General features: G+C 41.4%; 2 protein-coding genes across 2 annotated transcripts in view; one reads left to right on the top strand and one right to left on the bottom strand.

Annotated features, from left to right (window-relative positions):
• LOC135220181 (uncharacterized) overlaps positions 1-26,814 on the top strand; it is a 126,270-nt gene that overhangs the window by 49,132 nt on the left and 50,324 nt on the right. The window lies entirely within an intron of this gene.
• LOC135219350 (intraflagellar transport protein 80 homolog) overlaps positions 1-26,814 on the bottom strand; it is a 71,467-nt gene that overhangs the window by 12,088 nt on the left and 32,565 nt on the right. Inside the window, exon 4 of the mRNA XM_064256033.1 lies at positions 16,394-16,504. Within this exon, the coding sequence (XP_064112103.1) occupies positions 16,394-16,504 (111 nt within the window). The remainder of the gene's footprint in view (positions 1-16,393; positions 16,505-26,814) is intronic.

Below are 26,814 nucleotides of genomic sequence, written 5' to 3'. Positions count from 1 at the left end.
TTTGAGTCCGGGTTTCATAACATACATAATAGAGATGCCATTAACAGGTTACCTGAGCCAGAAATTGCTGAGTTTTGGTTAATGGCAGTTTTCACCTATCAGTATCACTCCATGAACAGAACCCCCACCAATAACAAGTGACTGTCTATATACAAAACCTTATTTTATCATAAAAATATCATTGTTCATACACAAACAAACCTTCTGTCTTAACAATAGGATAATTTCTAGCGCCTAGCTGGATCTGGTTAAAAAGCAGATGAAAGCAAGGAATCTTATGATATCTGGCAATGCATGTGTAGATCGGGTGAAGAGTGGTCAAGGTCCACGCACCTACGCCACCGCGTCAGTCTTTTCTTTAACCACCTGGGTGAGAGTCGTTTACCAGGTTCATTCCAAATCCTCTCTCTCCTCTTGCGAGACGGGGACGAGAGCAGATTGAGGGTCACAGGACTGACCAATGCTCCCTTAGTCTCCACTGGATAGACCGTAGGTGAAGACACCAATGAAGGACCAGCTTCTCCAAAGACAACAGGTGACCTATCATATTTTGCCATTGCCAAGCAAACTGCTCCTGTTGAGACATGAACAGTCACGCTGCCTCTCTGAACCAGCTGATACGAGAGTCTGAAGTGAAGACTCTTGCTGTTACCGAGTCTATCAGCATGCCGAGATACTTTGTCCGCTGCTTGGGTTTGAGATCAGACTTCTTGAGATTTATCACGATCCTTAGATCCCAACGAACTCGCAGAGTCGATCTCTGTCCTGTAGCAACTGCGACTGAAAGCTTGCCAGGGCTAGCCAATCATCAAGATACCTCAATAGACATATCCTGTGCGAATGTGCCCAAGCTGAGACCAGGTTGAACACTAGTGAACACCTGGGGGGCAGTGGAGAGCCCAAAGCAGAGTGCCCTAAACTGATACTCTGTCTCTCCGAGGACAAAGCAAAGGTACTTGCTTGAAGACTGATGAATAGGTACTATTTGAAAAAATCCATCCTTCGAGTCCACCGTACGCATGAAGTTGTTCTCCATAATACGTAGAGGCAAGCACTGTTTGTGCCGTCACCATCTTGAACCAAGTCTGGCGAACGAATCGGTTAAGGGGCAAAAGGTCTATGACTGGTCTCCATCCTCCCCGAACCCTTCTCTACAAGAAAGACTCGGCTGTAAAACCCTGGAGACCAGCCCGGCACAACTTCTACAGTGCCCTTGCTCAGCATCTTCTGCACTTCTCGCAACAGTACTTGGTGCTTCTATGATCCTTCTAGGTAGGATTTGAGACAGACCGTGTGGTTGGTGATAGGTGGTGGAGACCTGAAGGGAAGTAGATATCCCTCCCAAAGGCCATCTACTACCTAGGTCTCTGCTCCATAACGCTGTTATGTTGCCCAATGGGTCGATAGGCACCTCCCCACCAATGGCAGCAGCTGGAGGGGAATTCCACCCCTAGCATTTCCCTTAACCTCCTTTCCCAAAAGCCAAGGAGGGCTGAAAGGAGCAGGACAGCACTCCTTTCAAAGAGGAAGAAAAAAGCTGGGCTGTTCCTCGGGACCCCTTAGAAGAGGAGGACTTCTTCTGGGCCGAGGAGGTGCTAGCCAGACTTGAAAATCTGGCCACAATGGTGTGCCAAGACCCAGAAGTCTTCGCTACTGCCTGGTGGACAAGGTGGTCCTTATCGTCATCCCATCGCTTGTCCACCACAGCATCTACCTGCTCCCTGTTGAAGAGAGGGGCAAAGCCCAGCAAAGGTCCATTTCATAGGGGAAGTACCAACTCGGGACCGAGAGACCTAGTTACTTGAGATAGAACAGTGCCACTTCTCTTAAGGACCAGGTTCAACCACAGGTTTGCCATCTGGTGGGCCTGGTAGGTAATAACCCTACCTCCAGGCTGGCACAGTCTCCCAAAGGCCAAGCCTTCTCCCAGGATGATAACTCAAGTAAAAGCAGCAACCTTAGACAATGTGAAAGACTGCAGGTCTACATAGGAGACTGCCTGAAGAGCTGCCATGACGGTAGCTTCCAGGGTTGCTGCTTCCTGCTGAGAGAGAGATACATTCTCACCAGTCAGGTTCTGCAGTGACAGACCTGGACCAAGACGAACCAGGTTTGGGTCAACCTGTTTGGTAGGTGGAAGCCTCTACGAGGGCGTGTACAAATGCCTCTAACGAGGTAGAGGAGGGGAAAGCAGCTTGTCTGAATAGTTGGACCTAAATGAGCTCTCTTATATAGAAACAAGATTGTTCACCTGGCTCAGTACACCATCAGCCAAAGCTGACCATGGCAGCCCCATCAAAACTCTGGGTTCCTCCTTAGGTCCCCAGAAGGATTCAAGACGAGATGGGAAGTCACCTGACGAGGAGGCCGTAGTCGCTTCCCCAAGATCGTTGTGCTGATGAATCAGCATTATGATCTCAGCATTCATGCCCTTGGCAAGATGAACAGAGGACATGAGGATCAGCATCAAGGTAAGTGCAGATTTTGCTGCATTTCTTACCCTGCACCCCCAGGCACCACCCACTGGGGGCAGGATTCTTTAGCAATTGTGATTCTTGGGTTCGCATTATGTATACACAAACACACAGAACACAACATACATATACATATATCAAACAAAAAACATGAAAGAATCCCACCAGGATTGAAAAGAAATCAGCTGAAACAGTCAGGTAGAGAACAGTGATGCACACGTCTATCCACAACGACAGCCGAAAGGAAATTGGAATGTTTACCTTTGGTTGGAAGAGACTCCCAATGACTGGACCAGAAGTTAACTACTTAACAGCCATGTTTAAGATCTCAGCAGCCCTATCCAGGCTTCACTTTAAGTAATTCATATTGTAAAGGGCCGAGGGTTTGTGTACATATTGTGTAGGCTTAACTGAAGATTAGCTCCTGATCTTTGGACTCTTGTCCTATTACCTTGAAAGGGCAAGGGCTGAAGCGATGATGCGCCCTTAGTACTACCAGGGTTGGGTCTATAGGGCATCTAGAAGAGCAAGCGAGGAGGTCCTGAGTGCCCTGGAGATCTGACGCTATATCACTCACCATAGAAGAAGGAATAGATGTTTCCAGTCTAATGGAGAATACAAAAGAGCAGAAATTTGGGTGGGGTGACATTCTTCAACATGAAGGAGCACCAGAGCTCTCTTTTCTTGAGTATACCAAGAGCACAGAGTGAGGCTAACTCCTGCATCACATCTCTAATGCCCTTATCTGTGCAAGACAGAACATTAACGCCAGTCAGAAGGTAATCTTCAGGGAGAAGGGTACAATTCTTAATTTTTCTGTTTAAGGAAACCACTGACCAATCCCTGAAATTCAGAACCTCAAAAATCTTAAAAAGGTTCTTGAGGAGATGATCGATCTCCATAGGAGTGAAAGTAACTTTCACCATGTCGAAAGCCAATCTTTGTGATGAGTCAGTCACCCTGGAGAAGTCTTCTTGGGAGGAGGCAGACACTCCCAGGGATGGTGCTTACCCTGGTTTCGTATGCGGGATACCTCCACCACAGCAAACGCGAAGAGGTGTAGCTCAACGAAGCCTTCCCTTGGTCTCATTTCTTAGTGAACCAACTATCCAGTTCATTGACAGCCTTGCTCGCCGAAGAGGAGAGAACCATCCTAGGTAATCCTTCTTGCGCTGGTTCCTCCATCAAAAAAAACTTTGGAGCTCAGGCTGCTGGAGAGAAAAAACTCAGGAAATTGTGTTGCAACAAGTAGGTACAGTGTTCCCCCGTATTCGCGGGGGATGGGTGCCAGACACCACCGCTAATAGCTCAAACCTGCGAATAGTTAGAACTCCCCTCTAAACATGCTTATATCTGCCTATCTTGAAAGTTCACATACCAAATGTATACTTAAAGTATCATCCTACATCAAATATACCATTGAATTGGTATTATTAATATAATTTCCAAGTCATCTGAAACGTTTTACCATTAGAAATATATAAACAGCCAATAACAGAGAGAGAGAGAGAGAGAGAGCAGAGGAACTAACTACCATTAGAAATATATAAACAGCCAATAACAGAGAGAGAGAGAGAGAGAGAGAGAGAATAACTCCTTAAGATATCAAAAGATTGAAATTAACTTCTATAGGCAACACTTCTTCCCCTCCCATAAATACATATATCTTTTCCAGAGAAGAGAGAAAGAAAGGGCTGAACAAGTTTCTATCTGTCTGTCTATCAATTCTTTTGCTGAGAGAGAGAGAGAGAGAGAGAGAGAGAGAGAGAGAGAGAGAGAGAGAGAGAGAGAGAGAGAGAGAGAGAGAGAGAGAGAGAGAGAGAGAGAGAGATAAAAGAAGGAAGAAATAAAAACACCAAATGTGTACCTTATGTAACATCCAACATTAAAAATTATTTTCATATTACTGTATTAATCTTAGAGATTGTATTAATATAATTTCAAAGTAATCTTAAACATTAGTACCCTTAAAAGTATATACATACAGACATACGCAATTCTAACACTTGCAACCGAGAGAGAGAGAGAGAGAGAGAGAGAGAGAGAGAGAGAGAGAGAGAGAGGAGAGAGAGAGAAAACCATTAAAATCGTTGACCATTACATGGCACTGCTCCCCTCCCCTGTCCCATTATTTGACATATTTTTCAGCTTCCTGAGGCCAAGCTTCTCTGGAGTTGAGAGAAGGTAGGGAAATGGATACTACAAAGAAAGAGGAAGGGAAGAATTTTCATTTGAAATTACAGTTATATTATTATTATTATATTTGAAAATATTAATAAACACATACATCTACCATAAAAATTCTCTCACCTCAGTAAGAAAGAGGAGTTAGCCTTACATAAGTGAAATGGAAAGGTTATTCTTATCCCTTTAAAATACTACCACATACAAATTTTGTAATTACATTTATATTATTATTACTTATTTTTTTTTGTCTATCACAGTCCTCCTATTCGACTGGGTGGTATTTATGTGTGGGGTTCCAGGTTGCATCCTGCCACCTTAGGAGTCCATCACTTTTCTTACTGTGTGTGCCGTTTCTAGGATCACACTCTTCTGCATGAGTCCTGGAGCTACTTCAGCCTCTAGTTTTTCCAGATTCCTTTTCAGGGATCTTGGGATCGTGCCTAGGGACACTAGGGTACAATTTCCACTGGCATATCCCATATCCTTCTTATTTCTATTTTCAGGTCTTGATACTTATCCATTTTTTCCCTTTCTTCCTCTTCAACTCTGGTGTCCCATGGTTTTGCGACATCAATGAGTGATACTTTCTTCTTCTTCTTCTTCTTCTTCTTCTTTTCTTAGGAAGCACCCCTCTCTCAAGCATACTTTATTGAGAGTAATGGCTACTACAGCAGCGTTACACCTTGTAGAGTTCTTCCTCTTATTTTTGCGAATAGCGGCTTTTTCCTTGCTACTTAAACAGGCTAGTAGAGCGCCTATAGAGGTCATGGTCAAATACAGGGTCAAAATAGGTGTATATATTTGAATTTTACAGATAAACTATAATGCCATAGTCATCAGTCATTAACAATTCTCTCTCTCTCTTTCTATTGACGATTCTCTCTCTCTCTCTCTCTTTCTTAAAGCGAGCTTTCATCTGGAGCTGCCAGACATCTTCGGGCTGGGAAGCTGAGGGTGGACTGATCTTGGTGTGGTGTCTGTCCTCCTTATATCTGTGGTTGACAGCAGGGGGTCTGCCCCATGCTTGTCTCCTATTATTGGCTGGTGGCGGTGAGTCTTCGTTTTCATTGGTTGCCTGAGCCAGGTCTCAAGCCACTTTCTTCGAGCCGATGGTTACGATGCTGCAGATCCTGCAGCCGTCTGGACCTCCTGAGCAGCGCTGTAATGTTGATGGGCGTTGCGCTACACTGTGGGATGGCACGGCTAATTTCTCTTCCCTACGAGTATGAGAAGAACTGCCACCAACAATGACACCACCAATCACGACAACTCCTTGGAAGACAATGCCCCCGAACGAGGTACTCCTGCAGCCGATGGAAATCAAATTAGCCGTGACGTCCCAACGGCTGCAGGATCTGCAGCATCACTAACCTCGGCTCGAAGAAAATGGCTTGAGACCTGGCTCAGGCAACCAATGAAAACGAAGACTCACCGCCACCAGCCAATAGGAGACAAGCATGGGGCACACCCACTGCTGTCAACCACAGATATAAGGAGGACGGACACCACACCAAGATCAGTCCACCCTCAGCTTCCCAGCCCGAGGATGTCTGGCAGCTCCAGACAAAAGCTCACTTTAAGAAAGAGAGAGAGAGAGAATCGTTAATGACTTTTATGACTATGGTATAGTTTATCTGTAAAATTCAAATATATACACCTATTTTGACCCTGTATTTGACCATGACCTCTATAGGCACCCTACTAGCCTGTATAAGTAGCAAGGAAAAAGCCGCTATTCGCAAAATAAAGAAGAATCTCTACAAGTGTAACGCTGCTGAAGTAGCCACTACTTTTATTATTATTATTATTATTATTATTATTATTATTATTATTATTATTATTATTAACTGAAAATATCAATAAACATATTACATACTAGTACCATAAAAAATTTTCATCTCAGTAAAAGACAGAGAGAGAGAGAGAGAGAGAGAGAGAGAGAGAGAGAGAGAGAGAGAGAGAGAGAGAGAGAGAGTTATCCTTATTTAAGAATAAAATGGATAGATTATTGTATTTCTTTAAAATACTATCACATATGAATTTTGTAATTACAGTTATATTATTATTATTATTATTTGAAAGTAAGAGTAAACATATAGTACATGTACTATAAAAATTCTCTTTTCTGAGAGAGAGAGAGAGAGAGAGAGAGAGAGACCTTACCTTACAGACCTTACATCTTGTTCGGGTTGCCCAGGTCCCATCAGTGTGAGGCACCTCTAATGTCTACCAGAGAGTTGCTAGTACATCTTCCGGTATATTTGGCATCTTCCAATCTTGGATGGTCTGGGATGCAGTTTAGATATTTGTCGAGCTTATTCTTAAACACATCTACGCTCACTCCTGATATATTCCTCAGATGAGCTGGCAACGCATTGAATAGACGCTGCATTATCGATGCTGGTGCGTAGTGGATTAATGTCCTGTGTGCTTTCCTTATTTTTCCTGGTATAGTTTTGGGCACTATTAATCTACCTCTGCTTGCTCTTTCTGATATTTTTAGTTCCATGATATTTTCTGCTATTCCTTCTATCTGTTTCCATGCCTGAATTATCATGTAGCGTTCTCTTCTCCTTTCTAGACTATATAATTTTAAGAATTGTAGTCTTTCCCAGTAGTCTAGGTCCTTAACTTCTTCTATTCTAGCTGTAAACCGGACCTTTGTACACTCTCTATTTGTGCAATATCCTTTTGATAGTGTGGGTACCATATCATATTGCAATATTCAAGTGGACTACGAACATATGTTTTATAAAGCATAATCATGTGTTCAGCTTTTCTTGTTTGAAGTGCCGTAACAACATTCCCATTTTTGCTTTACATTTTGCCAACAGAGTTGCTATTTGATCATTGCATAACATGTTCCTATTCATCATCACACCAAGGTCTTTAACTGCTTCCTTATTTGTGATGGTCTCATTATTAGGTCCTTATATGCATATAGCTTTCTTTCTCTGTCTCCATAATTTATGATTCAAATTTATCAGAGTTAAATACCATCCTATTTAACCTCTGCCCACAATCATATACTACTTTGTTAAGGTCTCTTTGTAGAGCGTTCCTATCTTCATCACAAGTAATTTCTCTACTTATTCTTGTGTCATCTGCGAAACTACTCACTACCGAATCCTTCACATTATTGTCTATGTCTTCAATCATAATAACAAACAGTATTGCAGCTAACACCGTACCTTGCGGCACACCGGATATTACCTTGACTTCATCCGATTTCTCGTCGTTTGCAATAACTATCTGTTTTCTGTTGTGTAAAAATCTTTTAACCATCTTCCTACTTTATCCACGATATTGTGTTTTCTAATTTTCTTCGCTAATATATTATGGTCACTTTATCAAAAGCTTTTGCAAAGTCTAAATAAACAACATCTGTTTCATTTCCGCTTTTCATATTTTTGAATATGTTCTCACGGTGGACTAACAGTTGGGTTTGTGTACTTTTTCCGGGTACGAAACCATGTTGTCCTTTATTAAACAAATTATTTTTTATTAAATGTTTCATAACATTTTTCTTCATTACCCTTTCAATACACTTTCATAATATGTGATGTTAGACTCACAGCCTATAATTACTTGCCTCTAGTCTTGATCCCACTTTTGAAAGTAGGGGTAATATATGCTAATTTGTGCTCATCATAATCTTGCCTGTATCTACACTTTGTCTTAATAATATTGCAAGTGGCTTTGCGATAGAATGAACTACTTTCTTTAACAAAATAGCAGGAATTCCATCAGGCCCTGCAGCAGCTCCATTTTAATTTCATTAATAGCCTGCACAATATCAGCTTCATTAATATCTATGTCAGCTAAATATTCACTATTTTCATCCCTTACTTCTATATCATTATCTTCATTATCTATTCTAGGGGTGAATTCTCTCTTATATCGTTTCTGCCAGTATGTTGCAAATTTCCTTTTTTTCATTCGTTAATCTCCCTTCAATTCTCAGAGGGCCTATTTCTATTCTTCTTTTATTCATCTTCTTCGCATATGAGTATAATAGTTTGGGGTTTTGCTTGATATTTAATAGGGTTTTTTCTTCCAAGTCCCGTTTTTCATTTTCTTTTGATTGTATAATCTTTTGTTCTGCATTTTCTATCTTACTTTTTAGTTCTATAACTTTCCATGCATTTTTTTCTTTTGTAAGACCTTTTTTCCACTTTCTGATTTTCTGGAACAAGATCCTTCTGTCTCTTGGTATGCATGAATGATGTTTACTTTTCTTCTTCGGTATATATTTTTCCACTATTTTCTCCAATATTTTATATAATATCTCCGTATTTACCCTTATGTCATCACTTACGAAAATGTATCCCAATCTTTGTTTAATTCTTCATTAATTTCTGACCATTTTATATTTTTACTGTAGAAAGTTGTATTTTCCATATCCTTCCCACTTTTCATTTCTTGCTTATCTCTATTTTCACTTGCTTTGGAATGAACTGTTAATTCTATGACATTATGGTCTGAAATATTCGCATTATAAACTATTATTTCTTTAACATAATTCATCTCGTTCACAAATACTAGGTCTAAAGTATTTTCCTTTCTTGTTGGCAGGTGATTTATTTGTTGAATGTTGTATTCTAGTAGCATATCTAATAGCTTTTCAAATTGCCTCTTATCTTCTGCACTACTATTATCTCTCTATGTATAAGTACAACCCACAATCTCCTATTCGTTCTTTCCATTCTACGAAAGGAAAGTTGAAGTCACCAGATAGGAGAATAGTCCAGTCCTTGTGATTTCTACATATATCATCCAATTTTTCAATTATTAAGTCAAACTCTTTAGTATTAGGAGGTCTATATATTACTATGTTCATCAATTTTTCAGATTCAAATTCTACGCTATTAGTTCACATTCTGAGTTACTATATTTCTCATATATTTTTCCTTGTTTTTTGTCTTTCCCATATATTGCGGTTCCCCCTTGATTCCTATTTTTTCTATCTGATCTAGTAAGTTTGGAACCCTTTATTTGATCATCATTCCCAGTCTCTTGGGAATACCAGGTTTTCACTTATATTCATTATATCTATTTTCTTTTCATTTTGGGTTAGTTCTTCTAAGTACTCTATTTTTCTTTTTGAGTACTCGTACTAAACCCTGCGCCATTCATCACTATGATGGTTTGCGTGTTTTCTCCTTCATTTAATACTGGTAGTAATAAGGATTTTCCCATGTCTCTTTCCTGTTCTGGTATGTTGTTCTTTTTTCATTTCCAGAAATTCTGACATTAAAAAAAAAAAAAAATCCAACTTTTCCATAATATTTGATCTTCCTTCATCATAATTATTCATTTTGTGTCTGAATCTGCAATTTTCTCCGTTTCTGCAATATCCTCTTGCATAATAAATACAGTTATTATCTCTTGGGTATAATTTCGGAGCTGATGCTTTGAAATTTTTTGCTGACACCTCTGCATATCTCATTGGTGGTTTGCTTTTCTCTTTACCTGATATTCTTGATTTCTCTCTTTATTTGTTTCTTTCTTATTTTGGATTTTATTACTTGGTTGGTTATTTATTTGATTATGATTCATGGCTACAGGGTGCATATATTTGCATTTTTTGTCGAACTTACATCCTTTTCCTTCTTTTAGGTTTTTACATATTTTTGGATGCAGATCTCTGCAATCATCCCCATATCCATCTAAGTATGCACATTTACCATATATTTCATAGTTTTGACATATCTTAGGATGTTTTGTAGTAACATCTTTCTCCAAATCTGCAATTCCCTTCTCTTTTCAAAAGGTTGCAGATTTTGTCTTTCTTGTCTATTTTTTCCTCTTTCCCGTCATTGTATAGATCTGGGTAGAGCCTCTTCGGGATTTGCTTTTCTGTTGTCATATCGTAATTTATTTCTTCGTAGGTATGCTGCTTTATTGCCTCATATGTAGTATCAATGAGTATTCTCTGCATCCATACTTTTATCTTGTTCTTTGTTTCCTTATTTTTTTCTGTCATTTCATTTTTGTTTACTTCTCTTCGTTTCCTCTTCTTCTTTTTCTTCTTCTTCTTCCTCTTCCTCTTCTTCTTCATCCTCAACTATTTGTACATTCAATCTTGATTTAATAACATTGTCTATCCATGATAGACATGTTGAACAAAAAATTCTTGTATCTTTTCTCAAATCTTCGTATTACCTCAGCACACTGTGGATGGGTCGGAATGTTGCATGCAGCACATTTTCTGATTAGGTTTTGGTGGATTGACTATGCTATACCAAAACCTTACACAGTTTGCATGCTTTTGGCATTCTTTTTCCTAATGCATCAATTAGGATATTCACAAGATTCACCTTATTCATTTTCTTTGTCGGAATATGTTGGTTTATGTATATTTTCTTTATGAGTCTCTTGACCCACTTGGATTTTATTTGGAACTTCTTCAATTATTTTCAAGATGTTTTTCATTAGATTTGTTCCAGTTTGAAGGATTATATCCTTCTAATATATCTATGAATGCTTTTGTATCTTTTTGGTTAGGACTGTTGCTGATTTCATAGATGAGAAATGCCAGTTCCCTTCCTGCTATCTCATCGTATTGCAAATCTGCTAAACACGCCAAATTACGCCACCTCTTCCCCGCAGTTGGAACTTACTGCCATCTTGTTCTGATTTATAGTATTACACTTGATAAACTAATAACTTAGAAGATGCTTTATCCTACTATTTTTCACACTAATCTTATCACCGATAGTTCACGAACACTTCTAGATATTTCTCAAATTCTAGTCGTATGTTAAACTTGTATATCTGTTGATTAATCTGACTCACGCGGGTACGTCTCACCAAGCAAGATGGCTACTTACGAGAGAGAGAGAGAGAGAGAGAGAGAGAGAGAGCGAGAGGAGAGAGAGAGAGAGAGAGAGAGAGAATAGAAAAAAAGAGAGAGCTTATATGAACACGTAATAGCAACAAGACAGCAGAATCATCTTACTAATTCCATACTTTGAATGACATTACTTGATAGTATATTTGATAGTTTTAGTACCTGGAGTTAGAGAAAGAAGACTGGGATTTCCTTCATCTTACATAATTTTTTAAATTTATAAAATAAAATCTTACTAATTCACTATATGTAGTATTTTCTTTAATGAATTGATATTATTGCTGTTTACATTAACATTAATATTTGAAAATAGTAAGTCATTTATTTATATACAAAAAACATACATCTCTGTAAGAGAGAGAGAGAATCATTATTTTTATTATGTGATATAATTTAATCTTATTAAACTTACTAATACAGTATTAATCAGTATTAATATTTGAAAATTAGTAAATAATTTTTGTATCAAAAAAATGCATTCAGTCATGAAAATAACATCAAAATACAGTAATTAGTGATTATTTTAGTTGGAAAACCCCGCGAATAGGTGAATTTCCCGCACATAATGGGTAGATATGGTCCAGAGACAAATCAGCGAATCTGGAGAATGCAAATACAGAAGGGGGGGGGGGGGGGGGGGGGGGGGTGGGGGGCACTGATACTGCCAACAAAGCTGCATAGGCCATGAGGGGAGAGCCTTGCTCCTTGGTCTCTTCTTTGTTCTCCTCCTTCAAAAACACAGGAGAAACAGACAGTCTTTCAGGTTCCTGACTAGGGGCAGAGCCTTTCTTGAGGATGGTGAGAATGTCTGCCAACTGACGCTGTGGTGAAAGATCTGTTGGACGTGAAGGGATGTCTGGTGCCTGACAACTGACACTCGGAGGCAAACTCATCACTAAATGTTCAGACTAAACCTCTGGTACAGCACTAATACAAGAAACACTCTCACCTACATGCACTGACTTTATACAGGTGGAATGAACAGCACTTGGGGCATCATTTGACATTCAGGGGTAAGAGGCAACTCGGCAGCACTCAGGTGCTACTGCTAAACTCTCAGACACTGTTGTGCATTCCCGAGAAGATGAGGCAGAACATTTTGAAAAGGAAGAGCTCTTAGGTGCCAACTCATGGTACTCTGGTGAAAAACATTTGGGAGCCCCAAAAACTGCAGGAAGGGCACTCTGGACTAACTAAATCTCTTACTTTGCACCGGAGAAGAGTGAACCTTGTCAGAGGCATGCCTTTTCAGTGGCTATGACTCATCATTAAGGGCCATTGGCACCCACGCACACGGCTGGAACCTTCTGAACTTGAAGACAGCCTACTCACTTCTTTGTGGATGCCTTTCCAAACGGCCATCCTTAGTCGTAACAACAGACTCGACTGAGGCGACAACTATCCGTGGACAGTCGTCCCCCACCCCCAACCTCCCTGTGGCCTCCAATATGACTGCTCCCATGTGTAGGGGAGTATACCTTGACCTTTGCTTAGGAGTGTCGGCGGGATGAACAGTCACCACCTCCTCTGACACTTCATTAACAGCACTTCTATATTCCTCTTTTTCCATGAGGGTAAACACTGTTGCAGCTGAGACACTGTCTCTACAATCATTACCTTTTAGCATCAAAACATTTATTAATCTTAGATTCAAGGCTGGCAAGGGGGTCGGGTTCAAAAGCGGGGGAGCTGGGTAAGAGAGAAGGTAATTTAGTTGGAGAATCAGGAATAAGCAACAGAGTGAAAAGAGGCACAGATATTAGAATCATCTACTGATGATTTACTAGAACTTTTCAAAGACTTACTTTCTACTACTGTCTTAGACTTGGCTCTAGTGGCCGGCTTATGTCTCATATCTCTGTCTAATTTTGCTGAATGAGAACCCAAAGTCTTCCACTTTTTAGCATCCCATTCTGGACAATCAACACAAGTCTTATCAACTGCACACTCCTGTCCCCAACATTCTATGCAGTGTGTGTGCGAGTCATACTTCTCTTTGGTTAGTCTGGTATTGCAGCCTTTGCTACAGTACCATACGCTAGCAGCAATAGTATCAGACATAATGAAACAAGTAGAATGGTCTACTAGACAAGTAAAGTTCAGCAATTGTTGTGACTGAAGTCTCTACCAGAGAATAATATAAAGAAAAACATCAAAGCCTATGGCTACCAATACTACTTCACCAAACATCAGATGGCAAAATATAATGAGAATCAATTCCAAGTAGAGCGCTCCCAACTAGGTCTTGTAGTCAAGAGCTGCCAAGAAGCAATTGATAACTTGCTGAAGGTGTTCCTCTCTTACCCCATAAGTGGGCAGGGCGATACTTACACCAACGTAACTAGCGCTACTGCGATTATCTAATTTTAAGCTGCCAGCGAGTGAAACTGTAAGCAATATCAATACAGGCGGTCCCCGGGTTACGACGGGGGTTCCGTTCTTAAGACGCGTCGTAACCCGAAAATCGTCGTAAGCCGGAACGACGTTCTTGAAAACATGTCCACACGGAAAATTTCACTACTAATTTGCAATTTTTCTTAGGGCCGTATCTCTAAAATTATCACTAATTTACTTTTTTCATGTGCAACACTGTGTATTCACAAATTACTGTATATTTTCATTAAAATACAAGAGAGAGAGAGAGAGAGAGAAATAACTCCTTACGGTTTCAATAGATTGAAATGAATGTCTGTAGGCAACTTTTTCCCCCTCCCATAAATACATATATTTCTCCAGAGAAGAGAGAAAGAGAGGACTGTGCAATTATGTTTGTCTGTCTATCAATTCTTTTGCTGAGAGCGAGAGAGATAAAAGGAAGAAATAGAAACACCAAATGTATGACAAGTATCTTGTGGAGAGAGAGAGAGAGAGAGTGAGAGAGAGAGAGAGAGAGAGAGAGAGACGAGAGAGACGAGAGAGAGAGAGAGGAGAGAGAGAGAGAGAGAGAGAGAGAGAGAGAGTTGTCCTTACAGTATTTAAAAGAGAGAAATGGAATGATTATTGTATTTAAAATACTCAGATATGAATTTTGTACTTATAGTATTATTATTGGAAAATATTAATGATAAACTTATTACATACACGTCCATGAAAATGATCTCATCTCAGTAAGAGACGAGAGAGAGAGAGAGAGAGAGAGAGAGAGAGAGAGAGAGAGAGAGAGAGAGAGGAGAGAGAGAGATTACATAAAACCATTAAATTCGTTGACCATGTATGGCATTGTTAAGCTCGAGTGTCACTCGAGTTGAGGTGGGAAATTGATACAGAAAAAGACAAAGGGAAGAATTTTCTTTTGAAATTAGTTATCGTATTATTACTACTTCTATTATTATTATTATTATTATTTGAAAATATAATAAACACGTGCATCTACCATAAAAATTCTCTCATCTCAGTAAGAAAGAGGAATTATCCTTACAAGTGAAATGGAAAGGTCATTTTCATCTCTTTAAAATACGACCATTATGAATTTTGTAAAATTTAAAGTTTTATTATTATTATTATTATTAAATAACTGAAATTGTCAATAAAACATTTTATTTTACATATGTACCATAAAAATTCTTTCATCTCGGTAAAAGAGAGAGAGAGAGAGAGAGAGAGTGTTTATCTCTCTCTGTTCTCTCAAAAAATACTTATAACGCTTCCAGCGAAAGAGAGGGAGGGAGTTAACACTATGACCCATTATAATCTTGACCTTAATTAAAAGTGACATGGATAGATTAGTACGTATTGTATTTCTTTAAAATACTATCACATATGAATTTTGTAATTACAGTTATTATTATTATTATTATTATTATTATTTGAAAGTATTAAAAACAAATAGTACAAGTACATAAAAAATCTTGAGTCTCAGTAAATGAGAGAGAGAGAGAGAGAGAGAGAGATAGAGGTGGGAAAATGTCAAGACCACGTGATTGCAACACAGAGCTCTTCCCCAAATTTTCCCCTCCTGGCTGTACACCCCAAATTTTCCCCCTCCTGGCTGTCACAAAACTTGATATATCTGACAGTTTTAGTACCTGAATCTGGAGAAAAGGTTACTGGAAGTTACTTGAAGAAGACTGGGATTTCCTTCATTCTTCCATAATTTTTTAAATATAAGCTAAAATCTTACTAATTCACTATGGTATTTTCTTTAATGAATTGATATTATTGCTGTATAAATTAATATTAATATTTGAAAATAGTAAATCATTTTATTTATCATACTAAAAAAAAAACATACATCTTTGTAGTATAGAGAGAGAGAGAGCGAGAGAGGAGAGAGAGAATTGTAGTGATTATTTTCGTTGGGAAAATACAAAGAGAGAGAGAGAGAGAGAGAGAGAGAGAGAGAGAGAGAGAGAGAGAGAGAGAAACTGTGCTAAACTATAAAGGATTCTTATCTTATCATAGTATGTGTTTTTTAAAAGCATCGTAAACTGGGAGCGTCGGAAGCGTCAGCGTCGTAACCTTGGAACAAGCGTCATAACCCAGGGCGGATTTTTCAATGAATATTTAAGAAAAAGCGTCGTAACCTCAGAACGTCGTAAGCCGGACCCGTCGTAACCCGGGGACCGCCTGTACTTGGTAAGTTACATATACATATATAAAATAAAGATTTTCAGAGAGAGAGGACTACAGAATAATAAGATTCATGACCGAAGTGAGGTGGGAAATTTAAGAGCATTAGGATGACCAACAAAACCATTGAAAACGAGCACAAATGAATACCTAAAACTGATGAGAATTCAGGAAGAACAGGCACATGTAAACAGAAGTAAAGACAAAAACATTAATGATGATGAATCGTAGGCTGACAGCAGGGACAATATTTTATTTGTACATGTCAACCCTCTACTAATAAGGAAAGGAAATAAAAAAAATACTGCACCTGTTACAAGACTAGCTCCATCATGACTCCATCGACCTGACAAAACTGCACCACGATGAGCTTCAACAGATTTTTCAGTACGTCCATTGCGGCCAATAATATAAAACTTTCCTGGAAGCAAGAATGTACTTGATACAATGATAAGTATTTAAAACCTTGCTTATAAGTCATTCCTCCATATCAGCACTATATACTTGAATATTTAAGATGGTTATATTAGGCCTATCTTTTCTTAGAAAATATAACTTGCATTTGAAATGGAGTGGGCCTCCCTTAAGTTGAAATTTTTACTTCTCTAAGCATTTCAGAGTAAAATCTGGTAACATATACATACAGTACTCATAATCCCTGATTGATTCTTAATTCATTCAACTGAGATGGTTATCTTCCCCCTTCACCAGAAGCTCATACAATAAGTCAAAGATCACAAATTTACATTTCCTATACAACATGCATATGTACTGCAATTACAGCTCAGTATACAAATATTCAAAGCATTCTGATTATTACTTAATCTGCAAATTATTTACTTACTTTACACAATTTGGCAACATTTGTGAAACTCATCAAGAAATGGAGCATTACATTACAATAATGAATAATTATACAATAACACAAGAGAAAGTCCTTTTAAAGTTGAACTTTCAACTACATGACCAGTTACAATATGAAAATGCATTCTCACTATGTCTGATATTTCACATATTACACACAGTTAAATGTTTACAGTTTAGGGTTTTGTTTTACTGGCATTGTTTTACATATTGTTGTTTACTGCAATTCAAATATTGTCAATTCTATACTTTATGACTGTCTCCGGGAGCGACTTAGTATGGCTCAATCACAGGATTCAAAAGCTTCATTCACTATTTGTGAAAAGTGCACTGCAAAGCACAGCAAGTGGTAATTCAAATTCCATAGATCAACAAGGCCAGTCTGCTTGAGTTCAGTGTATCCAATTTTGCCCAGCTAATTGAAGAACCCATGCATATTTCTGATAATAGATTTGACCTGGCATTCACAGATTCCAACCATTGTCAAACCCAAGGTCTACGAGTATATAAGCAGGTACTTCCAACCATTGTACCATTGAGATGGTCATATCTGTCAATCAGTATATTCCTACTGCCAACATTGGAAAAAAAATAGTGACTGAATTCTAGAGCCAACTGAGATCCCACTAATTGAAACTTGCCTGGCACCTAATTATTCAGGTGCTATGTCAGATCCAAATGCCAAGAAGTTCAGTAAAATGCTGATGGTTGTTATAGTAAAGTAGGTCCCTAAAAAAGTTATCTACTTGTCATCCTGAACCTATTCTTACAACAATATTTTTATGCAAAAAAAATAAGGTTCACATATACTTATCAAACAATTACATAGTTGAAAACTTCCTTACTTGGCAGTATAAAATTCAAATTTTGGAGGCAGTGCTGCCATCGTTAGTGTAGGTGAATGGGACCCACCCACATTTGGGAACGCCTGGTACTGCTCCGCAAACGACCAACAATTCATTGAGCCGCAATGTCCATCTGTGGAGGAGGGAGGGCTCTGATTATGTAAGTGTTTGATAAGTATATGTGAAACCTTATTTTATTATATAAAAATATCATTTTCACATAAGTGACTTAGCAAACAATTACATAGCTGATTCCACATTCCTAAGAAGGTGGAAATATGGAAACTTATTCTTTCCAACATTAAGTAAGTCAGTGACTTAGAAAAAATATTGCTCGCATTTACATAATGCTTGCTGTAGTACCTTACCTAGTGAGAGAGCAGCTGCAACTGGGTACTGCCTCTGCAACTGGGTACTGCCTCTGGTCAGCACTCTCATCACCTGTAGGCGACGTGGCAGTAATGGCTAGGTTCATCCCTACTTGTAGTGGGCTTTTGTAACAATGGAAGTTCCGATCAAAGACCAGACAACAAACCAAAAAACCATCACTTACACTAAAATTAAAACCACAACCCTAACCATAAAAAATTGGAGGGTACTCCCCAGGCTTCCCAAAGACTTGACAAACATGTTATTGTTATGATACAATAAAGTTTGTTCATACTTACCTGGCAGATATATATAATTAAAGTACCCACCCACCTCCCCTCAGGGGACAGTGGTATGAAAAATCTGAATAGAAAATGGGAATGATTCCTGATATCCGCCTCCCAGCGGCGGGAATGGGTACTAACCACCTGGCCGCCCACTGCGTGTGCCGGGAGTTTTGAAATTCTGTCGGACGTCGGAGAATACAGCTATATATATATCTGCCAGGTAAGTATGAACAAACTTTATTGTATCATAACAATAACATTTTGTTCATGAAACTTACCTGTCAGATATATATATAGCTGAATCCCACCATTGGAGGTGGGAAGGGACAGAATAGAAGGATTTAGGAAACACCTCAAGTGCAGATGATTGACATCTTGATTCCTTACCTGTTAGCATAGCTGACTTCTTGATTACTGTCACCGAAGTCTGCTTTTGCTTTACTAGAGTTGCCAACAAGGTAGTGACCTGTGTAGTTGGTGCGCTCTAGATGATCTGTCAACGGGGGCGTGACCACAATGTGACTAGACCATATTGACCATACTGTGAGGGCAACGAAGCTAAAAACCACCACCTGACCTAACCTATCGAAGTTAGTCCCATAACTTCTAGGCTAAAGAAAGGGAAAGCGCCTCAAGCAACCAACCCTTCAACCATAAACCAACACCAAAATTAAAAAAAGCACACCTACCCCTTTTCTTATATGGATAGTATTTGTGCTGCTCCTGCCCCCAACACCATTTCTGCGGATATGTATGGTCCAAGCGACTCGCAGTTCTCATATTGCCGTCTTCACATCCCGCAGGTAATGTGAAAGCAAACACAGAGTTGCTTCGCCAAAAAGTAGCGCTAATGATATCATTAAGTGCCATATTCTTTCGAAATGCCATTGAAGTCGCAACAGCTCTCACTTCATGGGCTTTTATTTTCAAAAGCTTCATATCACCATCCGAGCAGGACGCATGGGCCTCCCTGATGGTTGCTCCGTAAAAAGAATGCCAGTGCATTCTTTGACATAGGAAAGTCGGGTCTCTTAACAGAACACCATAAGTTCTCAGAAGGACCCCGACAATCTTTGGTCTTTTGCATGTAAAATTTGAGAGCCCTGACAGGGCACAGGACTCTCTCTGGCTCTTGTCCGATGAACTCTGTTAACCCCTTGATTTCAAAGGTTTTTGGCCAGGGGTTAGATGGGTTCTCATTCTTCGCTAAGAAATTAGGATCCAAGGAGCACACTGCACTGTGTCCTCTGAAACCCACATCTTTACTAATTGCCTGAATTTCACTAACCCTCTTTGCCGTGGCAAGAGCAGTTAGAAAAATCGCCTTTCTAGTAGTGTCTCTCAATGAGGCAGCATGCAGAGGTTCAAAGGGAGCCGACATCAAGAATCTTAGAACTACATCAAGGTTCCATGATGGAACCTTCGGTTGTAGTACTTTGGTTGTCTCAAACGATCTCAAAAGATCGTGAAGATCTTTATCATTTGTCAGATCTAATCCTCTGTGGCGGAAAGACAGCTGACAGCATACTCTTGTATCCTTTTATTGTGGGCACTGCTAGTTTGTCCACATTTCTCAAATGCAGGAGAAACTCAGCGATTTGGTTCACAGAGGTCGGGTGGAGGAGGAAATACCTTTCTTCCTACACCATCTCCTGAAGACAGCCCACTTCGACTGATAAACTGCTCGAAGAGGAAGCTCTTCTCGCATTGGCAATAGCCTCTGCCACTGATCTTGAAAAAACCTCTCGCTCTGGCCAACTTCTTGATAGTCTGAACGCAGTCAGACTCAGAGCGGAGAGGTTTCCGTGGTACCTCTCGAAGTGGGGCTGTTTGAGAAGATCGACTCTCTCTGGCAGGGTTCTCGGGAAGTCTACCAGAAGAGACATGACCTCCGTGAACCAATCGCTTGAGGGCCAAAAGGGGCGATCAGAGTCATTCTCGCTCCTGGCGACGCCGCAAACTTCCTTGTTACCTCTCCTAAGAGTTTGAACAGGGGGAAAGGCGTACACATCTATCCCCGTCCAGTCCCATAGGATGGCATCTACCGCTATTGCTTCCGGGTCGAGAACTGGAGAGCAATAAATCGGAAGCCTCTTCGTTTTCGAGGTTGCGAAGAGGTCGACTAGCGGGCCGTCCCCACAACTTTCCATAGCTCTTGACAAACTTCTAGATGTAGGGTCCATTCTGTGGGGAAAGAAGCATCTGATGTCCGACGGCTTAAAAGATCCGCTCGAACATTTTGAATTCCTGAAATGAACCTTGTCAGGATCACTATGTTTCGAGCTTTCGCCCATAGAAGGATGTCTCTCGCTATCACGAACAGTGATCGAGAGTGTGTCCCCCCCTGCTTTTTTTTATTTTGTGTAAGCGAGAGCCGTAGTGTTGTCCGAGTTGATCTGACAACTCGGCCCACCAAATCGTTCTTCGAAGAACTGAAGAGCCAACGAATAGCCTCCAATTCTTTTAAGTTTATGTGCCAGGACCTCTGTTCCCCTCTCCAGAGGCCTGACACTTCCTCCTTTCCTAGTGTTGCTCCCCAGCCCACCCACCATGGAGGCGTCTGAGAACAACACTAGGTCGGGGCTCAAAAGCTTGAGGGACATCCCTTCCGAGAGTTTGGTCGGATCTTGCCACCACTTCAGATGATCCTTGACCGTTTTTGAGATAATCAAAGTCGAGTCTAGATTCTTGTCTTTCCAGTTTTCTGCCATAAAAAACTGGAGTGGCCTGAGGTGCAACCTCCCCAGGGAAACAAACTTCTCCAGCGAAGGAAATGGTTCCCAGCAGACTCATCCATTCCTTCGCCGAGCATGTTTCTTTCCCTAAGAAGGCTAACACTTTCTCTAAGCATCTCTGCTGACGTTCCTTTGAGGGTGGAAAAAGCTTTGAAAAGCCGCTGAATCCATCTGAATCCCCCAGATACACGATGGACTGCCGTGGGGATCAGATGGGACTTCTCGTAATTTACTATAAGGCCAGGGCCTTCGTCAGCTGTAATGTCGTCTGAAGGTCCTCCAGGCACCTTGACTTCGAAGGCGACTTGATAGCCAGTCGTCCAGGTAGAGCGAGACTCTTATGATAGGTGAAGCCATTTCGCCACATTCCGCATGAGGAAAGTAAAAAACCATCGGCGCCGTACTCAGACCGAAGCACAGAGCCCTGAACTGGAAGACCTGCCCTTTTAAGACGAACCTCAGGAACTTCCTTGATTGGGGATGGATCGGGACGTGGAAATAAGCGTCTTGAAGGTCCAAGACACCATCCATCCCCTGGTCTCAAGGCCCCTAGCACAGACTGAGAAGTTTCCATCCTGAATTTTTCTTTCTTTACAAAAAATGTTCAGTCTGCTGACGTCTAGGACAGGTCTCCATCCCCCAGACTGCTTCGGAACCAGGAATAACCTGTTGTAGAAGCCTGGGGAATCCAAGCATCAGGACTTCCTCTACGGCCTTCTTTTCCAACATTTGATCTAGAAGGTCGAGTAAGATCTGTTGCTTCTCTGACTGGTATGCGGGCGACAGGTCTATCGGCTTCGTGCTCAAAAGGAGGCGCAGAGAGGAAAGGGATCTTGTATCCTCTCTCGATCACATCTAGGGTCCAGGTGTCCGCCCCTATCGTCCCCTCCATGCCTGAGCAAATAAGGGTGAGTCTCGCACCTACAGGTGCCTGAAGGGCAGATACGTCAATTTTTTTCCCTTCTTGATAGAAGAGATCTTACCTCTGAAGGACCCCCTTCCTCTCGAAGAACCTCTAGAGGAAGGTGCTCCACGAAAGGGCTTAAATTTCTTCTTGGTGCTGGAGCTGTTGAAGTAGAAGCCTGAGGAGTAGGTCGTCTGGAAGATTGAGTCAAGAGGTCCCTTGTTGCTTTTTCTTGCAAGTTTACCGACAGATCCTTAATCATGGACTGCGGAAATAGGTGCGTAGAGAAGGGGTGGGCGAATAATAACTCCGCTTTCATGAGCGGGAGAAACTGCTTTCGCGTAAAGCTACAATAGAGAGCTCTCTTTCTTTAGCAGACCTGTAGCAAAAAATGAGATGCCTAACTCATCAGAGCCATCCCTTACTGCTCTATCCATACAAGCTAATACACTCGAAAGCTCTTCCAGCGAAATCAAGTCTTGACTCCTCGATTGTACATCCAAAACCCCGAGGCACCAATCTAAAAAGTTAAAACACCTCTAGCGTCTTAAATAACCCCTTGAGGTGATGATCAGTCTCCGTCATTGTCCAGGAAACCTAGCCGATGACAAATAAGACCTCCTTGGAAGGTCCACCAAATTGGCGAAATCTCCTTGAGAAGAAGACGGTGCTTTCAATCCTGCTTCTTCTCCTGTTTCGTACCAGATCCCAGCTCTCCCTTTCAGTCTAGATGGAGGAAGTGCAAACGAAGTCTTCCCTTTAACCTTCCTTGAATCCATCCAATCCTGGACTCTCTTAAACGCTCTCTTCGCAGAGAGCGAAGTGGCCATCTTAACGAAGCCAGGGGCCTTCCTGGCCTTCGATGAGGCAAATTGTGAAGGTGGAGAGCAAGGAATTGGCGCTTGAAAATTATCTGGGAATAATTTCTTAAGTAAATCCGTCAACGTCTTATAGTCTGACGACGCTGACGCATTTGGTTCGTCATCATCAGTAGGGCAGCGATCACTAGACGAATCCTTCTCTCGGTCATCAGCCGCCCTTCAAAGATCGCGATGACTTCGACACTTTAACATGAGAAACATCCTGACGTTTCGGACTCAACTGTTGATCGTCCTGGAAAGCGTCCCGATATGCAAGGCGCCGTGCGTTCTGAGAAGCGTCCTGCAGAGCGTCCTGATGTGTAGGACGCCGTGCGTCCTGAAGAGCGTCAGCTCGAACGTCTTGCTGAGCGTCATGATGTGTAGGACGCCGTGCGTCCTGAACAGCGTCAGCTCGAGCGTCTTGCTGAGCGTCATGATGTGTAGGACGCCGTCGCGTCCTGAACAGCGTCAGTTGGAGCGTCTTGGCGAGCGTTCCGCGCGTCTTGAAAAGCCGTCTTCTCGAGCGTCCTAGTAAGCGCTTCGTTGCTTAAGACGCCGAGCGTGATCATCAACATGCAAAGCTTGAACTTCCGATATTGATCCTTGAGCGTTTTCTCGGCCTTTTGACAAAGACGCCGGCCGCTTGTGCGACAACTCACGTCTCTGTCAAATTCGTCTCTCCTAGACGCCCTTTCATGAGGAACTTAACGTAATCATGTTCTCTAATGCCGTCGGCTACTAGGAGGAGACTCAAGGACGAAAAAACCGCGTGGAGTAGGAGCCGGGGACTGCCTAGTTCTCTTAAACAGGCAGCCACCTATCCTTCCTTCGATGACTAGTTTCTGCCTCCTTTCTCTCAAAAAAGGAGGCTAACTGTCTCTGCATTTCCCAAAGCATTTTCCTTGAAGGGGATAGTTCTCGATCAGGAGAAGGACTCATCTTGTGCGAGGAAGATGGGCGAGGGGATGCCCTTTCCTTCAACTCAGGAACATGCTTTAGAGCGACTTGGACGCTCGAAAGAGTCCTCCCCTGATGAAGTCTTGTTCCTTTTCTGTGGCGGAAAAGCTTCAAAATCTTCAGGTGACGAGTCTACGTAATGATCAGAAGGACGTGAAGCGTCCTCTTCTCTGAAACCTCTCTTAAGAGGGCGAACAAGGGCGACGGCCGCTTGTGCGACACCTTGCGCCCCTGCCGCTCTCCCCCTGAGAGGTCTTCCGAGCGTCCCAACCTCGGCGAGGAGAGGAAGTCTCAGAAGAAGAGAAGCACTCTTTAAGTATTCGTGCCCGTGCACGAACACCGGCAGCCTGAGATTCGTCCTCAGTTTCTGCCGAAGGGACGTCAGAGCCGGTCATTAGATCCCGTAACCCTCCTTCGGCTTTCGGCTTGCCCTCTCCCTAAGGCCTGGGAGTCCGGCAGGGGAGGGCCTAGGCCTAGAAGGCATTATGGGACCGATCTGACCCCCCTTCCACTACACTAGATGCACTAACACTTTTATCACAATTCACATTTGACTGTAGAGCAATCACTTTAGATTCCAAGGCGCGAATCGACTCCATGATCGTAAATAATACGCTTCCTTCTGCAGACACTTCCTGATTGTTCGGAGGCAATACAACAGGATCAGGTTGAATTACATCTACAGGAGGATTTAAATGGAGTACAAATTCTACCTTGACTTCTACTCACAGAAGCACTCCTGAGGAAGACCTCCTGATTCTATCACGCTCAAGCTTTTTCACGTAAGAATCATATGCCTTCCATTCAATTTCAGTCAATTGCTCACACTCGATGCATCTATCATTCAACATACATACATGACTACGACATTTCGAGCACACTGAATGAGGGTCTACCGAAGCTTTCGGCAACCTCACCTTACATTCATGCACCTTACACACCCTGAAGCTAGCAGAGCTAGCATCCTCTCCCAACACCATGCCAGCTACAGGTAATGGCCCCAATTTACTACAGTTTTCAAAAGTTGGTTCTACATCCTTCAGATATTGTGACACGAACACTGACTATGATGTCCAGAATGTGGCTTACAGGATGGAAGACACAGACATATTGTGTCGAATGGCTAACGATGTCGCTACTGCTTGAATCTTGTAAGCTTTCACCTTAAGGGCAGGGAGGACCTCCTCTCAAACTTGTGAGTGGGCTTCTAGAATGAGACTTCTTAGAAAAAATGAGAGTTCTTGGAGAGTGGACAGGTAGGGTCCCTCGCCAAACACCAAAGATGATTCAATGTTCCTCCTATCTTCTCATTCCTATGAAGATAATATCTAATAGTTCTTACTGGAAATAACAGTTCTCCTCCTCCTCTGGTCCCAGATGTCCATAGGGTTTTTATATTATAAAAGAACGAAGCCAAGGCTTCAATGGGTCTTCGTTCTTTGCAAGAAAGTCTCCCACATAAGAGCACACAGCGTCATTTTGAGTGAAACCCACCTCCTTACCAATGGCTTGAATCTCGTTCAACCTATTGGCTGTTGCCAAAGCCACTAAAAATAGCATCTTCTTCATAAGATGTTTAAAAGAAACAGACCGCAATGGTTCAAATTCCAAACCCGACAATCACTTCCAGGTTCCAATCAACATCCCTAGACTTTTCCACCTTCAATGTTTCCAAGGACTTGATTAAGTCGCTGATATCCAGATTGGTTGAAAGGTCGAGTATTCTATGCTTGAATACCGAGGAAAGCATAGATCTATAGCCATTTATGGTAGATGTAGACAGTTTCCTTGCATATCTTAAAAATAGCAAGCTATTTCTGCTAAAAATCCTCCACTTTGACTGGTATAACTTGCAAGAAGAAACTCTTCTGCATCTTGCAATAGCTTCTGTCACTCTGTGAGAAAACTCTTTTGTTCTGATAAGACTCCTGACAATCTGAAGCCTGTCAGAGCCAGAGCAGATAACCCTTGATGGTACCTGTCAAAATGGGGTTGTTTGAGTAGAAATCGACTTAGTGGAAGAAGTCTGGGGAAGTCCACAAACAGAGTGAGAAGATCTGGGAACCAATCTTACCTGAGCCAGAGTGGGGCCACAAGAGTCACTGACACATTCTGATGCAACATAAACTTGTTGATGACCTCTCTTAATAGTCCGAAGGGAGGAAAGGCATAAACGTCAAGTCCTGTCCAATCCAGGAGCATCGCATCTGTTCTCCAAGCTTGCGGATCCAGAACAGGTCAGCAGAAGACCAGTAGACGATTGTTCAAGGATGCAAAGAAATCTATGGCTGGTTTACCCCAAAACCTCCAAAGATCTTGGCAAACTCTCGCATTCAGAGTGCACTCCGTAAGGAGAATTGGTTGCAGCAACTCAGTTCGTCTGGTAACGAAACACGCAAAAAACTTTGCCTAAAGTAGAAGATCCTTGGCCACCTTGTTGAGAGAAAATGAATGAGTCCTCCCCTGTTTGCGGACTTACAACAAGGCCATGGTGTTGTCCACATAAATCGCTATGTTTCTCCCTGCAACTAACAGTGTGAAGGCCTGGAGTCCTAGGAAGATTGCTTTCAATTCCTTTATGTTCAGGTGGAGGGTCTTCTGTTGGTCCATCCACATCCCTCATACTCTCTTCCCTTATAAGAGCACTTCCATTGCCTTGTCCAGCACGTTGGAGAAAATATCTAGGTCAGTGTTCAGAGTGACAAGCGAATTAGGAGAGCAAGTTTGACCCCTACAGTCGGTTCAAACTGAATGTGGATCATAACACGCTATTTAATAAGTCTTGGCTACAATACTTAGTATCTTGAGAACTAGTATCGGACATGCCAAAATACATACTAATGAACTCAAAACTAAGACAGTCTAAAACTGACTATTTTGACAACTAATTTCTGTCTATAGCTAAATATT

This window comes from Macrobrachium nipponense, chromosome 1 (genome assembly GCF_015104395.2).
Source record: "Macrobrachium nipponense isolate FS-2020 chromosome 1, ASM1510439v2, whole genome shotgun sequence".
Classification (NCBI taxonomy): Eukaryota; Metazoa; Arthropoda; class Malacostraca; order Decapoda; family Palaemonidae; genus Macrobrachium; species Macrobrachium nipponense.
Note: the sequence above shows the minus strand (reverse complement) of the source record. Positions and strands in the feature narration are given on the sequence as shown.